Raw genomic sequence first — 16,235 nt, 5'->3', positions numbered from 1 at the left:
TCCATGAAAAACTCATGTCTTTTTATATTTAAAGCAATGCTGTTTCTTATGTTTGGGTGTCGAAAATGCTTTAAATTACCCGTCAGTTCTGTGTTGATTAAAGTTTTTTGTAGGCCATTGGTGGCCTTGAGCTTCTGCCACATTTAAAACCTTGGTCGACTGGTCAATTCAATGCAGTTTGTGCAGAACAGTATTGTTTGTGCAACTTTTTTTTTAAGTTAATTCTTTGCTCTGTATTTTCAAATTACAGTTTTTCACTATTGTTAAGAAGTAAAAAGCGAAAATTCGGCACAATCTGCACAACCTTCACGTCATGTATCAATCGCTCGCCCCAAGTGGGAAATACTTAAGATTCCCTTATCTACATTAGAGTCCGATTTTCCTTGTGAACACACTGATGTCAATTACACATCACGTTGTTGTCAAAACAGTGTACACAAAGTTCTGTTGTTGCACACAATTTTCAAGTAAAATCTCAAAGCATCAACCTGCAAGCCACAAATAGTCAAATCTCTAAACTTTCAGGTCTTTTGACCAATTTGCAGTGAGGACTGCACCATAAAAGTGTCTTGAGCCTCTGTTTTGTTTGATAAACTATTGAAAACTTGAAAAGATCGATAACCAGAGAAGGAGAGGGGTAAGAGTGAGAGGAGGAGGAAGAGGAGGACAAGAAGGAGGAGGAGTAGGAGGTTGAAGAGTAGGAGGACAGAGAGAAGGAAGAGGAGGACAAGGAGGAGGAAGAGAATGAGGACAAGGTGAAGAAGGAGGAGGATCAGGAGAAAGAAGAAGGAGAATGGTCATCTCTAATGAGATTTGGGCCGCTGTGTTAGACCATGTTTTCATGGTTTTTCATTAGAACCTTCAGGATGGAGAACAAGTACGAAATCTGTTTGCCTTGTGTACTGTAATACTGCATATCAATATAATATACGTAGTGTGCTCACAGTATTTGTATTTTGCAGGACTGAAAGAGAACCACACTGTGGAGGAAGAAAACACACTTTCAATATTTTTTGAAAGCAAAGTAGCATTTTCCAGGAGATATAAAGGGTTTTGCATTTTCAGTTAGTTGCTTTGGGATTTGTGTTTAGAGTTTTGAGAACGAGGCATGCTTTCAAAAAATGTGTGTAAGCAATTGAGAAAAACTATAAGCATTTTGTATACAATTTTATGTCAATACAATCTGGTGGAACAGGAGACTGAAATTGTAAATATGGTTTGTGAGAACAACGGTATTGCTGTTTTATGTTTGACTATGAAAAATGTAGGCCTACACTGATACATATTACAAAAGGAGAAAGGGCTCAATGAGTTATTGTCATTCATATGGTGTGTTTCGATGATTGTGTTTTCAATTTTGCACTTCTGTGTGCTGTAAATGCTTGGTAGTGTGCAGCTAATGCTTAGTTGTGTGTACTAAATTAATGTATGTGTGTGTGTTTTGAAAATATGGCTGTGTGTACCAAATGAAAACACGAGTTCCGTTTTGTGAACAGTTAAGAGAAATGATAGCAAAGAGTCATCTTGCAAAGGGAGTGTCAGGTTTAGCATTTTGTGTGTGAGGTTTTCAATTTTCTGTGTGCAGTTTTGAGAAAGACGTTACTGTTTTGAAAAACGGGTTTTAGCAACAGTGAAAAACTGTAAGGAACTAAGCCATTATTCCATGTGTAATGAAAATACAGATGGGAAATACAGAGGGGAAATAGCACTTTTTTGTTAGATTCTCTGGTGTACACATTTTGTGACACTAAATATTCAGAGTACACCAGGGGAAATGTGCCATTTCTGATCATATACCTGTGTACTTCTTCTTTTGTTAGAAGACCTTTGTTCATGGGACAATCACAAGGAAAAAATAACAACACACCAAAGTCTTAATTTTGCACTCATGTTCTGATGATTTATTGAGTGAATGCATTTTGAACTGCTGAGCAACAAAGCGTTGCTATCAAATCAGATGAGATTAAAGCTCCGGTGATTAAAACATCTGGAGTTCTCCCTCAGGCAGCCTGGCTGTTGTCCTGATCAATGCCTGTGAGCTTCTGTTTGGATAAGAAAAACACAGAGTGGGTTTTAGGAGGACACCCCATCTCAAGACAGTCCACTGCACAGTAATACATGTCATTATATTTACACAGTATTCTGTTTAAACCTTCAGTCCAGCCTGAATGACTCCAATGCCATTATCTAAATAAAGATAGCTTTCTTCAAGCTCACGCTATTGGGGCCTAGTGCCTAACTGAACACAAAACAAACCCTACAGCGAGGAAAGTGCAGGAATAACAGGCCCATCTAGATTGAGGTGTGCAGGAATGATACTCACAGCACTTGTACAGCCTGTTCAGTCTGTTGATGTCGTTCTGGCTCATCTGGGTGGCCTTGCCAAATGCAACATTGCTGTTAGGGATGGGCACCATTGTAGGGCGGTTGTTCTTGGAGAAGGCAGTGCTAATATGACAGAAATATACATCCAGAATGCACATGAAGAGATGAGAAAATGGCTTGTGAAAATATCGTCAAATGGATGGATGAATGAATGACTGAATAAAATAAGGAATGGGTTACTCAATCAATTCATGAATCAGTGAATATTATTTGAGAGTAGATCAGCATGCATTGTGTTACTGACCTGTGGTACTGCATGACAGAGTTGTAATCATAGGCAGTTCCCTGGTTGAGGGTGTTGATCTTGTTGAAGTTGTGTTTCATGTCTGTGTGAAATAATCAGTTTTAACCTCTAAATGTTATCTCTGCTAACTTATTCTTTTGAAACAGCTTCTGCCTGCTATACAAATATGATCATCATATACAGTAGGCCTATATGAAAGTATCTAAGTGCATGTTACAAACCCCCATTACAAATACACTACTAAGACGGAGGGGAAAATAATGTTTTTGATCATTCGTTTAGATATGTTATCCTACTATCAACGATGTTCTCCCAGACAACACGGATGTGGTTGTCACGGTCGCTGCGGGTCTGCTCGTGGTTGAAGCCCAGAGCGTGGAGCAGCTCGTGCTGGACGGTTTTGTGGTACAAGCAGCCGGAACGGCTCAGAGACACTGTCTGAGCGTTACCACGACGACCAACATAGGAGTAACATCTAGGGATGTGGGATGGAAAATGTGTGTTAAGTTAAGAAAAGGTTGAGAAATTCACATTACATTGGTAATTAAAGATGAACAGCCATTAAGGACTGTGTTTGCACACGATTGATGGGACAATCAAATACTAATTTTGCATTTTAGTTGTGATTTTTGGTTTATACCCGTTACGAGACTCAATGCTGAGGTAGTCCCTCTCGTTGGAGCGGCGCTTGAAGCGGATGCAGGACATGGAGGAGAAGGAGTCAAGACCACGCTGAATGATAGACAGCTCGCGGGAAGCTGTCAAAGCAGTAACAAATAAAACAATTAAATAGTCACTGGCGGAAAGACTGTGTGAGTAGGCTATCTTTAGTTGTGACGAGTAAACTAACCTACATGAAAGAGAAAATGCAGTTAGTACTGTCAACTTTTGCTCTTTCATTGAGCAAACTGTACTCACAGTAGTGGTTGGCAATAACGTAGGGCACGTAGACTTTGCCGTCATTGTACTTTCCCCACGTGCAACCGCGGGAAGTGCAAGGGTCGGCGTTCCTCTCATCGGGAGAGTTGATAGCGATGTCTCCCATCAGCTCGGGCTCATCAAAGTCAGCAGCTGGAGGAGGGAGACAGCAGAGAGCACTGCGGTTACAAATGATCAATACTGTCCGGGTTAAGAATAAAAATAGATCTTCAGTACATGTTCTATTGCCATACACCAGTTCTCTAAGTGCTGCAGAGTGGCCTAATCGTTTGTGTAACAATAGGGTTACAATTAGCAAATGAGCTAGAGTTACATCTTAGGAAACACCTTAAAATACATCCACCTCATTTTTTATTTTATACTAGAGCAATAACCCTAACACCAAGTTATTTCTACATTACATGAGAATATGTTTACATTGTTGTTTTCTATTAAGCTATAGTTCATCAATAATGAATTCAATAAGATAACTGATGCAAGAGTGTGTGTCTGGAGGTGGACATACTGCGGTCCCTGTTTGCTCTCTCCAGCAGCTCAGACACAGACAGCTCAGCATTGGTGTCCTCTACAATCTCATCTGGGAGGGAGTGAACAGTGACTTGTAATTATTAATCTACCTTTGAACATCACAATAACTCTTATATATAAATATAAGATGTATAAATAGACTGTATATATTCATTCATGCAGTGTTCAGCTGTATTATGAAATTGGGTTTTTTACCTGTCTAAAGGAGAAGAATGCAGGTGGAACGTGTAAACAGAGAACACAGAGTGAGAGTATTAAACCATTTGACCATAAACCATTTGTTCTAAAATGCATTTAGCTGATGTGAGATCTAGCGAAGTGTTTGAATTCATCTCGATACTGAATTGACAAAGCTGGATATGTGTTGCTATGAAGCTATGAGAAGACAGGTTGCAAGTGTTATACTGTGAAACTGTCTCACCTCCACCTCCTCAGCCCAGGCAGACACCAGCAGCAGGGCCAGCAGACCCACAGCGAACTTGAACACAGCCATGACAGACAATCACCTGGGGGAAAATATCACCCAATAAACATGTTTGTTTAAGTATTAGTATTGCATGGACAATGAATACGATAGCAAGAAAACATAAGCATACAACAGACACTGTAAGTGGAATACACTTTACCGTAATGCCTCACGAGTGGATGAGTGAAGTTGTTAGAAGGGGCTAATATAGGTCTCAAAGCTGCTTCCACTGTGATAAAGGCTACCAAATATAGTCAAAGGAAAAAAACGTGAATCCTTGGAAATGCATGTGTGCACTTTACGTATCTATGTCAATAGGTATTTTATCATGCAACCTTGACATATGGAGATTGGGTATTTGTCCTCAGTGGGTTAATCATGGATTTGGTAATAATTAGAAAATATGAAGTTTCTGATAATGCATGTCACATATGTTAAAAGACGAATAAGATTCAGGATTAAACCGTATTGTTCTTCTATTGTAGGATTTGTTGCCTTTATCTATGTAATTCTTTTGTAAAATTGTATTGTATGAAATTGTATGACTACAATTAATGGCATAATTATGTTATTATTATAGTCATTACGTTTTGGAGAGGCCTTGTCACTAATTCAGATATTTCTGTCTGCTGTTTTGACGACTCAAAGAAAATAACTTTTATTTTCTCAGTTAAACACCAAGTTTTTACAGTGGTCTACATATTATTCCATGTTTCATGTCTGATACACATCAAGGCTTTGAGTTTCTAATAGCATATTCATGTTCCAGGATGTTGTGACTATGTTGTTTCTTTTTGTCATAGCCATTTCTTATCACCAGCCAACCTCAGAACCATCTTTGCCTGCTGATGTTTGTACCCAATAGTTTATTATTGTTTTCCTTGTCATATTGGACTGAAAATGTCTTTGTAACCAGCACCATGTTCCTTCTGCGGCAACCTCTATATGACCCACGTGTTACCACAGGATATGATATGGGCTTCATGTTCCTCGGGGTGAACATTATCAGTGATCTCACCTGGTCTGCTCACACGGACAAGGTGGTCAAAGCGGCCTAGAAATGCCTCTTCTTCCTGAGGAGACTGAAGTAGTTTCATATGGAATCAGTCATCCACACTTACTTTTACAGATGCACTATATAGAACATCCTGACTGGTTGCATCACAGTGTGGTATGGGAGCTGCACAGTCAAGGTCCTACGCAGTGTGGTCAGCTTTGCTGAGTTCATCATCGGCAGGGAGCTCTCATCCCTGCAGGACATCTTCCACACATGATGCCTCAAAAAAACTGGCAGGTTCCTAAAAGACTGTTACCATCCATACTTTAGACTTTTTAGCCCGTTGCCTTCTGGCAGGCGCTACCGAAGTATTCGGTCTCGCACCCGTAGATTGGAGAGCAGTTTCTTTCCAAGGGCCATCAGGCTTTTAAATGGACAGTAGCTGCGTGTACATGTGTCTTTTTTGTAAGCCGCTCTGACAGAATCGTCTTCGCAAGTAGGTGTGAAAAATTCTACGGGAAGCTGCTCTTGTTTGTAAGTGGTTACATGGACCAAAATTGAAGCCGCTTACCTTGCCTTGGGCATGTGCAAAGACGACGGAGATGTGCTCCCACCCTGTTTGTTTACTAACAACATCAACGTGGATCCGCATCGTGCGCAGGCAGTGTAGTGGCTAAAAGTTCCCTTCTTTCTATCAGTAGATAGTTCTTAACATTTTCTTTGAATAACCACTCTCAGAGGGAAAGAAAACAAGTCTACGCACATATGTGTTTCAACAACACATACACTGTGTTTGCTCCGTCTTTTACTGAATTCTAACCAGTGCAACAAATGTGACAGTTGATACATCAAAACAGACAGTTAAAACATACATGCGCAAGCTTGCTACGTCACAGTTCACCTCTGGTTATTCCAAGCAATGCAATGCATGAGCACTCAAACATATCCGCGGTTCGCTGCGTCGAAATCATTCATATTCGACACGCTCAGATGTGCTGAAACGTTTTGCAATCTGCAGCTAGTTTACTGTTAGTTGACGAGCCTACCGACGACACAAGTTCAGGGCCATCAGGCTTCTAAATGGACAGTGATACAGTCTCGCCACTTTAAATGTTACAGTTTCATCTACTGTTTGCACTATCGGTAATATTGTACTTGATACCAGGCACTTTTCTACTCATAGAGAACTCAAAGCGCTTTACAGATGAATGCCTCAGACATCTACCCATTCATACACCAGATGGCAGAAGCTTCTATCTTCTATCTAACTTGCCAACCAGCACAGTGTTTGGGTGTTCAGTGTCTTGCTCAAGAACATTTCGACACTTGGTAATTCGGGATCGAGCTAGCAACCTTCCAAGTATTAAACAATCCCCTCTACCTCCTGAACCACTATCGCCCCCCAGTACAAGGCAAATGCTGTGTAATATGACACGAGAAACATGACTCCAGAAAATGACATGAAAGACATCAAAAATGTTTTCCAGAAAAAAAGCAGAGAAACATGTGTGCTCAGGACGTGATCGGAGAGTTGTGGTTGTTGTTGATTAATGGGATGGCATCGTCCTAGACACTTCTAATTATATCCCTGCACGTGGGTATGATAATTAATTCCAGCGATGGCAGGTGTTGTGCTGCCTGCCTCCCACAATCATTGTGATCTGCATCAGTGTAATCAAGAACATGCAAAGAGATCCACAAAGAAGATGCATTTTATTCGCAGCCTTAAACGCAAACCATAATAACATGACAAATGTAATTTACTTATCCACATGTTGGTGGTTTATTATAAACAGTTCATTAGCAAAGTATAACAGGATCATGATTACTGTATTCCTGAGAGATTTATGCGCCCATTTCTGGCGTAAAATAGCGGTCGTAAACATAAAACGGTATTTACTAAGGGGGCGCAGCGCATATTAACGCCTGTGGGTGTGAACAGGGGAGGTTACGTGGACGTGGGTGGTAACGTAGGCGTGAAGCGCACTTTAATGGGAGGAGAGAAGGTAAGTTCGCCTAATAATGTATTGCATGGTATCTACTAAACTGCCTGGTGAGCGCAAGTCTCCGATTTGCGCGCTAATTCTCCGCCTCATAAAAGCACGTCTTAACCAGCAAGCGCATTTCCATTGAGTCTGAAAACGTTGATATGGCAGCAGTGATAACAGCAAGGCGAAGAAAAAAGACAGAGACAGCGCACAGAATTATTTTTTTCAACTCGTATAACACATTTTCAGTTAAATGAACCACAAATCATTAGACGGTACAGGTTGAAAGCCACGCAATACTTCAATTACTGAACCAGATCATAGACGACATCTAACACTCCAACCGGAGATCACATTCCATTCAATCAGTTGGTAGACCCTGGACAACATTGCAAATATTGGCATTGGATCATTTCAAACAGTTATAGCATCAGTTGGTATATCTCAGCCTTCACTCAGCCAAATATTCACCCAGGTACTCGACGCATTGCTACGGGGCACTGGTCAATATACATTTCCCCACTACGATAGCTGAAATTAAACTTTCCGAACGTAATTGGAGCCATTCATCGCACCCACATGCAAACAGCCCCATCTTCAATCCACGAACACTTTTAACGAAACAGAAAGCACACATATTCAATGAATGTTCAGGTCATATGACATGACAACATGACCATTACTTACGTGGTAGTGGTCTGTCCATGACAGTTTTATCTTCCGGAATAGTGCCATCTATCCATGATTGAGCAACGGTGATTTTGGAGAGGCCTGGCTACTTGGTAAATGTATGTTTCAGTGGGGATATATTGTAGTGAACCCATGTCCCTTGTAGAACGTATTAATCTCGCCATGTACACATCTATATTGTTGTAATAGACAGTTTATGCATTAATGCCACCAATAGCATATTATTTATAATCGTGTTCTTTTCAACATCTCGCTGTAGGTGATGGCAGGCAAAACAACAATATAACCCATTGAATCAGGTTCAGTGATTGAGCGAACGTGAACCAATATATCTTTCTCCTATTTGCTGAACCTTCATTTTTTCTTCCTCGAATCTCCATGGTGGCAATAACTTGCAAGCAATTTCTCCAGTCTTTAAACGGTGCGCTAAATAATGATTGCCCATGCAGCGCGGATCTGGCTTGATAAATATCCCGAAAAATGCGGGGAAACACTGTGCGTTAATGTGCACCTCGCAAAGACGCATATTAAGCTGCGTTCGCAAATCAATGTTAGTAAATCAGGCACTTTAAAGGGCGGAGTAAGCACCCCAGTGCCCAGCGCAGATGTGGTTTGATAAATACCACGGAAAATGCGCAAAAACACTGTGCGTTAATTTGCGAACGCAGATTAAGCAGCGCTCGCATATTAGTAAATCAGGTCCTTAATGTTCACAACCCTACAAGCTGCTGTTGATGCACTGAGGCATGAAAAACTCATGTCTTTGTATATTTAAAGCAACGCTGTTTCTTATGTTTGCATGTTGAAAATGCTTTCATTTACCCGCCAGCAGTTCTGTGTTGAGTAAAGTTTTTTGTAGGCCATTGGTGGCCTACAGCTTCTGCAAGATTCAAAACCTTGGTTGACTGGTCAATTCAAAGCAGTTTGTGCAGTACAGTAGCCTAACGATGTCTTACTCATAATTCTAGTCAGAATATGAGTCTGATACTGCTCCATTGAGCTGTGATTATGGGGCGTGTTTCAACGAACCAGGGAAAAAAATGCCTCTTCGCTCATTTGGATACCTAGAACCAATCAGAGCAGCATAGTATAACCATCTGATACATTAAACTTTTAACGGATCCCGCAGGAAGGACGGCAAAAACATCTTTTCGATCGGCAAATGCCTTGATCGCGTTTCTCTGTTCCTCTTTCAAAATTGATGCGCTGTCAATATCGGTGAGATATGCATGCTCACGTTATACTTATTAGCAGCGAGGCTAGCTACTATGTGTTTTTTAATGGATTTTTGCATTAACCTAACAATAATGGTCTTGAACTACAGTTTAGACCTTCACTGCAACATTCGTGTAGCACATACACAACTAACCGAGTCAATGTACACATAAAAAAGTCGTGTAGATAGCTTAATTCACATAAAATATTTCCCACTGACAAGCTCCCGAGACGCCGCCATCTTGGTACGATTTGGAATCTACTGTTTAATCAACTCAAGCGTTGGTAGATCATCTGTCCATCATCGTATAAAGCCCACCCTGAAAATGTCATTGGTTAGATCATTTTGCTGAAAACTTATAATTTCTCCCCAATGGAGCAGTGCCAGACCGAACTTAACAGACCACAAATGTGGTGGGCGGGGCTAAATTCAGTCTGGCACCCAGGCTAGCAGTACAGTATTGTTTGTGCAACTATTTTTTTTAAACCAGAGAAAAAGGAAATAAAGTTGATTCTTTGCTCTTTATTTTCAAATTAAGGAACTAAGCCATTATTTTCATGTATACTGAAAATACAGAGGAGGGGGAATAGCATTTTTTTGTTAAATTATCTGGTGTACACATTTTGTGACACTAAATATTCAGAATACACCATGTAATATGTGCCATTGCTGTTCATTAATACTTTATGTTCCTCTTTTGTTATAAGACCTTTGTTCATGGGACAATCACAAGGAAAAAATAACAACACACCAAAGCCTTCATTTTGCACTCATGTTCTGATGATTTATTGAGTGAATGCATTTTGATCTGCTGAGCAACAAAGCATTGCTATCAAATCAGATGAGATTAAAGCTCCGGTGATTAAAACATCTGGAGTTCTCCCTCAGGCAGCCTGGCTATTGTCCTGATCAATGCCTGTGAGCTTCTGTTTGGATAAGAAAAACACAGAGTGGGTTTTAGGAGGACACCCCATCTCAAGACAGTCCACTGCACAGTAATACATGTCATTATATTTACAAAGTTTTCTGTTTAAAACCTTCAGTCCAGCCTGAATGATTCCAATGCCATTATCTAAATATAGATAGCTTTCTTCAAGCTCACGCTATCGGGGCCTAGTGCCTAACTGAACACAAAACAAACCCTACAGCGAGGAAAGTGCAGGAATAACAGGCCCATCTAGATTGACGTGTGCAGGAATGATACTCACAGCACTTGTACAGCCTGTTGAGTCTGTTGATGTCGTTCTGGCTCATCTGGGTGGCCTTGCCAATCGAAACATTGCTGTTAGGGATGGGCACCATTGTAGGGCGGTTGTTCTTGGAGAAGGCAGTGCTAATATGACAGAAATATACATCCAGAATGCACATGAAGAGATGAGAAAATGGCTTGTGAAAATATCCAAATGGATGAATGAATGCCTGAATTAAATAATGAATGGGTTACTCAATCAATTCATGAATCAGTGAATATTATTTGAGAGTAGATCAGCATGCATTGTGTTACTGACTTGAAGTACTGCATGACAGAGTTGTAATCATAGGAAGTTCCCTGGTTGAGGGTGTTCTTCTTGTTGAAGTTGTGTTTCATGTCTGTGTGAAAGAAACATTTTTAACCTCTAAATGTTATCTCTGCTAACTTATTCTTTTGAAACAGCTTCTGCCTGTTATACAAATATGATCATCATAAACACTATATGAGAGAATCTAAGTACATGTTATAAACCCCCATTTGATAATTAGTTTAGATATGTTATCCTACCTTCAATGATGTTCTCCCAGACAACACGAATGTGGTTGTCACGGTCGCTGCGGGTCTGCTCGTGGTTGAAGCCCAGAGCGTGGAGCAGCTCGTGCTGGACGGTGTTGTGGTACAGGCAGCCGGAACGGCTCAGAGACACAGTCTGAGCGTTACCAGTACGACCAATATAGGAGTAACATCTAGGGGTGTGGGATGGAAAAGGCGTGGTAAGTTAACGAAAGGTTAGGAGAAATTCACTTTACATTTGGTAATTAAAGATGAACAGCCATTTAGACTATGTTTGCACACGATTGATGGGACAATCAAATACTCTATTCTCTACTCTAAATATCTACTATTTTATCTCTATGTATAATGCCTGGAGTTGTGATTTTAGTTTTATACCCGTTACGAGACTCAATGCTGATATAGTCCCTCTCGTTGGAGCGGCGCTTGAAGCGGATGCAGGACATGGAGGAGAAGGAGTCCAGACCACGCTGAATGATAGACAGCTCGCGGGAAGCTGTTGAAGCAGTAAAAAAAAAACTTAACTAATCATCGGCGGAAAGACTGTGTGAGTAGCTTTAGTTGTGACCAGTAAACTACCCTTCATGAAAGAGAAAATGCAGTTAGAATGAATTGTATACTGTCAACTCTTGCTCTTTCAGTGTGCAAATTGTACTCACAGTAGTGGTTGGCAATGACGTATGGCACGTAAACTTTGCCGTCATTGTACTTGCCCCACATGCAACCGCGGGAAGTGCAAGGGTCGGCGTTCCTCTCAGCCTCGTTGTAAAGGGCGATGTCTCCCATCAGCTCGGGCTCATCAAAGTCAGGAGCTGGAGGAGGGAGACAGCAGAGAGCACTGTTGTTACAACTGATCAATGCTGTCCGGCTTAAAAATAAAAATAGATCTGCGATACATGTTCTATTGCCATACACCCGTTCTCTAAGTTCTGCAGAGTGGCCTAATCGTTGGTGTAACAGTAGGGTTACAATAAGCAAATGAGCTAGAGTTACTTCTTAGGAAACACCTTGAGATACATTCACCCCATTCTTTATTTTCTTTTAGAGCAATAACCCTAACACATTAGTTATTTATTCATTACATGAGAAGATGTTTACATTAACATTGTTGTTTTTTTATTAGGCAATAGTTTATCAATTATTTATCAATTATTATTTGGAATACTCTGCCAGAATACCTAAGAATGGCTAAAACGGTTGAAACATACACTTAAGACATACCTCTTTTATCTGGCTTATCACTCACTGTAAAAAGATATAAATTTAACATTTTTGAAACATTTATTTATTTACTCATCCGTGTCTCTTTACAAGTGTTTGTAACCCCCAGCCCAAGCAGCTGTCTCTTAGTATGAGGATAACCGTGCTGTGTAGTCCTTTACGGTGCCAGTGCTGTTAGTAAATAATTTGCTGTTGATTTTTCTCTGGCAAAATCTGTGTCTCTTTAAAAGTGTTTTGTAACCTGTAAAATGTATTTAATTAACATTTATGTAACGTTTAACTGGGCTATAGACAGCGTATGCTGTACCGTGGCCAGGAGTCGACTCAATCACTCATGTGCCAGCTCGTTGTGGAAAAAAGAAAGGTGTGCTAAGAGATTCTTTTTGGTGTGGTTTGGGCTGATTGACTCGTTGCTTCTTGTACAGCATATGGCGCGTGTTGCGACTGTCATATACATTATTGCCACTACTGAAATGTTTCTCTGTCCCTAAATCCCACCACACTGGTATCAAGAGTGGTGCCCTGGTATCATGTAAAATGTATTTATTTAACATTTATGTAACGTTTACTTATTTCCCATCTGTGTCTCTTTACAAGTATTTATAAACCTCCCTCCCCCCCTTTTTCTTTCCTTCCTACTGTGAGGCGCATTGTGTTACCTTCGTGTATGAAATGCGCCGTACAAATAAAGTTTGATTTGATTTGATTTGATAATAAATGCAATAAGACAGCTGATGCATGAAAGAGTTTGTCTGGAGGTGGACATACTGCGGTCCCTGTTGGCTCTCTCCAGCAGCTCAGACACAGACAGCTCAGCATTGGTGTCCTCCACAATCTCATCTGGGAGGAAGTGAACAGTGACTTGTAATTATAAAACTACCTTTGAACATCACAATTAGTTATGTATAAATATATGCATGTATACTGTATATATGCATTCATGCAGTGTTCAGCTGTAATATGAAATGCTGGTTTTACCTGTCTAAAGGAGAAGAATGCAGGTGGAACGTGTAAACAGAGAAGACAGAGCGAAAATAGATTAAACCATTTGACCCTAAACCATTTGTTTTATTTGATGACCTAAAATGCATTTTGCTGATGTGAGACCTAGCAAAGTCTTTGAATTCATCTCGATACTGAATTGACAAAGCTGGATATTAAATGTGTTGCTATGAAGCTATGAGGAGAAGACAGGTTGCAAGTGTTATACTGTGAAACTGTCTCACCTCCACCTCCTCAGCCCAGGCAGACACCAGCAGCAGGGCCAGCAGACCCACAGCGAACTTGAACACAGCCATGACAGACAATCACCTGGGGGGAAACATCACCCAATAAACATGTTTGTTTAAGTATTAGTATTGCATGGACAATGAATACGATAGCAAGAAAACATAAGCATACGACAGACACTGTATAGTGCTGCACACTTTACCGTAATGCTTCACGAGTGGATGAGTGAAGTTGTTAGAGGGTGCTTATATAGGTCTCAAAGCTGCTTCCACTGTGATAAAGGCTACCAAATATAGTCAAAGGAAAAACACGTGAATCCTTGGAAATGCATGTGTGCACGATACGTATCTATGTCAATAGATATTTTATCATGCAACCTTGACATATGGAGATTGGGTATTTGTCCTCTGTGGGCTAATCATGGATTTGGTAATCATCAGAAATAATGAAGTTTTCTGGTAATGCATGTTAATGAATGTTATAAAACTTGCAGGATTCAGGATTTAAGCGCATGGTTCTGTCAAAGTTTTTTTATTGGTTTTTTGTTGCCTTTTTCTATTTTAATACTTTTGTAAAATTATATTGTATGAAACTGTATGATTGCAATTATTCTAATAACTATGTTATCATTATAGTCATTAAATTTTTGAGAGGACTTGTCACTTATTCAGATATATCTGTCTGCTGTTTTCTCAGTTAAACACAAACGTTTTTACAATGGTCTACATATTCAATGTTTTCATGTCTTATACATATCAAGGCTTTGAGTCTCTAATAGCACATTCATGTTCCACGACATTGTGACTATGTTGTCCCTTTTTGTCATAGCCATTTTTGATCACCAGCCGACAACCTCAGAATCATCTTCGCCCGCTGATGTTGGTTAACCCAAAAGTGTATTCTTCCTTGTTATACTGGACTGTAAATGTCTTTGTAGCCAGCACCATGTTCCTGGGGCTTCAGCGGCAACCTCTGTATGACACACGTGTTACCACATGGTCTCGAGGCCCTCTTGTGGTGTGTTGACCCAAGTATCTTTTGCTGCTTTAAAGTAACACTCTGCAACAATTTGACACTTTTTGAGGTATGGTTTTATAAGCAACTAGTTTTGGTACCATCCTCAAATTCATTTTGATAGCATATGGTCATGTAAAGGAAAGATAAACACCTGTGTCTTTTCCACTATAGCCATCTAAGATATGCCCCATGACATGTTGTATACGGGACTGGAATACCCTGCAAAAATGGAAGAAAAGCTTTCACAGCATGACATTGCCTGCAATACTGCCAAAAGACTCCAGTTAGTGTGTTGGCAGGCTTTTATCAATGTTAACTGGGCTGTTGGTGGTGTTTGCAAGGTTTTTGCATGCCTTTTAGGTAGTTAGCTTGCTAGTTTAGGAATAGAACTCCTTATTGCTGCTTTAAGATCAGCTCCAGTTTCAAAGATGATTATTATTATTGTGTGCAAGGAGTACGTTCAATTAAAATGCCTCAAAATCTTTTAATTATTAGTAATAGTTGGTAATACATAGGTTACAGATGGGTTACAGATTTGTAACTAATGGGGGAAACTATTAGCAAGGGTCACCAGGGAAAGCAACCATGATATGGGTGTATAGTAACATCTTTCACATCATTATATAGTTGCCCATGATATGAGTACCTGATGTGTCAATATAACACTAATTATTTATAGGAATATCTGACATGATGTAAATACAGACATTCATTAACTCACATATTGCTTTTTAAATAGGTTATTATGTGTTTATGAATGAGTTATGACGTCCTTATAAAGGCACCCTTAAGGTAAATTGTTACCAAATTATCATATTACTGAAGCAACATATCTTATGTAGAAAAGAACCAGAAGAAATAAAAACCAGAAGATAAAAAGCTGCCTTAGCACACTGTACTATTCCCATGTACTGGTTTCCTGTGAAAGCTTAAAAATACCTCAACCTTTTATCTCCAACTGATACGCAATCACCTGCTGTCCCTCTGGCACACTGCAAGCACTGACTTGGGAGGAAAATGTATACTAACATAGACATCAGTTCATCCTATACATAGTTTTTTAGAGCAAAGTTTAACTATTGGATTGATAGATAAATACTTTATTAATCCTGTGAGGAAATTCTGGTATCTTGTAGCTCTCTCATATTTACAATAATTACAACATACAGACAATATGATACAAAACAAACTAACAATACAATTCAGCTATGTACAGTGTAGGATGTAGGGTGTATATTGCATAGTTAAAGTTTAATGGCAGCTGGGACAAAGGACCTCCTATGCCGCTCAGTCCGTGAACGAAGCGTGTTGAGCCGCCCGCTACGGAAGCTGCTGGACTGTCCTGCCATGACATGGTGGAGGGGGTGGTTAACATTGGCCATGATGTATGCGAAAATGAAAAGGTTTATTTGGATGGACTCCTATTGACTATGTACAGATGCTCAGATCTGTTTAAACTCTGTTAACCACAATTTATAGTTAACGTTTGTTCATTATGTCCATAACAGTTTCGGATATATTTGGGGAGATGTGCATGGAAGGTCTTTGG

The 16,235-nt window shown here is 40.0% G+C and overlaps 2 protein-coding genes across 2 annotated transcripts; both read right to left on the bottom strand.

Moving 5' to 3' along the window:
* Positions 1–2,000: 2,000 nt before the first annotated feature.
* On the bottom strand, positions 2,001–4,589 carry LOC308368877 (low choriolytic enzyme-like; the record flags this gene model as incomplete). Its single annotated transcript, XM_080843160.1, has 8 exons — positions 2,001–2,042; positions 2,262–2,448; positions 2,630–2,711; positions 2,926–3,104; positions 3,270–3,387; positions 3,548–3,700; positions 4,074–4,145; positions 4,502–4,589. 8 exons carry the CDS (start codon positions 4,587–4,589, stop codon positions 2,001–2,003), a joined length of 921 nt encoding a protein of 306 aa, XP_080699286.1.
* A 5,748-nt stretch (positions 4,590–10,337) lies between these two features.
* Positions 10,338–13,737, bottom strand: LOC308368876 (low choriolytic enzyme-like; the record flags this gene model as incomplete). The annotated part of the gene is made up of 8 exons (XM_080843159.1): positions 10,338–10,441; positions 10,662–10,786; positions 10,962–11,043; positions 11,213–11,391; positions 11,597–11,714; positions 11,878–12,030; positions 13,208–13,279; positions 13,650–13,737. 8 exons carry the CDS (start codon positions 13,735–13,737, stop codon positions 10,338–10,340), a joined length of 921 nt encoding a protein of 306 aa, XP_080699285.1.
* Between the last annotated feature and the right edge of the window lie 2,498 nt (positions 13,738–16,235).

This window comes from Sprattus sprattus, assembly GCF_963457725.1.
Source record: "Sprattus sprattus genome assembly, chromosome: 8".
Classification (NCBI taxonomy): domain Eukaryota; kingdom Metazoa; phylum Chordata; class Actinopteri; order Clupeiformes; family Clupeidae; genus Sprattus; species Sprattus sprattus.
This window is presented reverse-complemented; position numbering and strand designations above follow the sequence as displayed.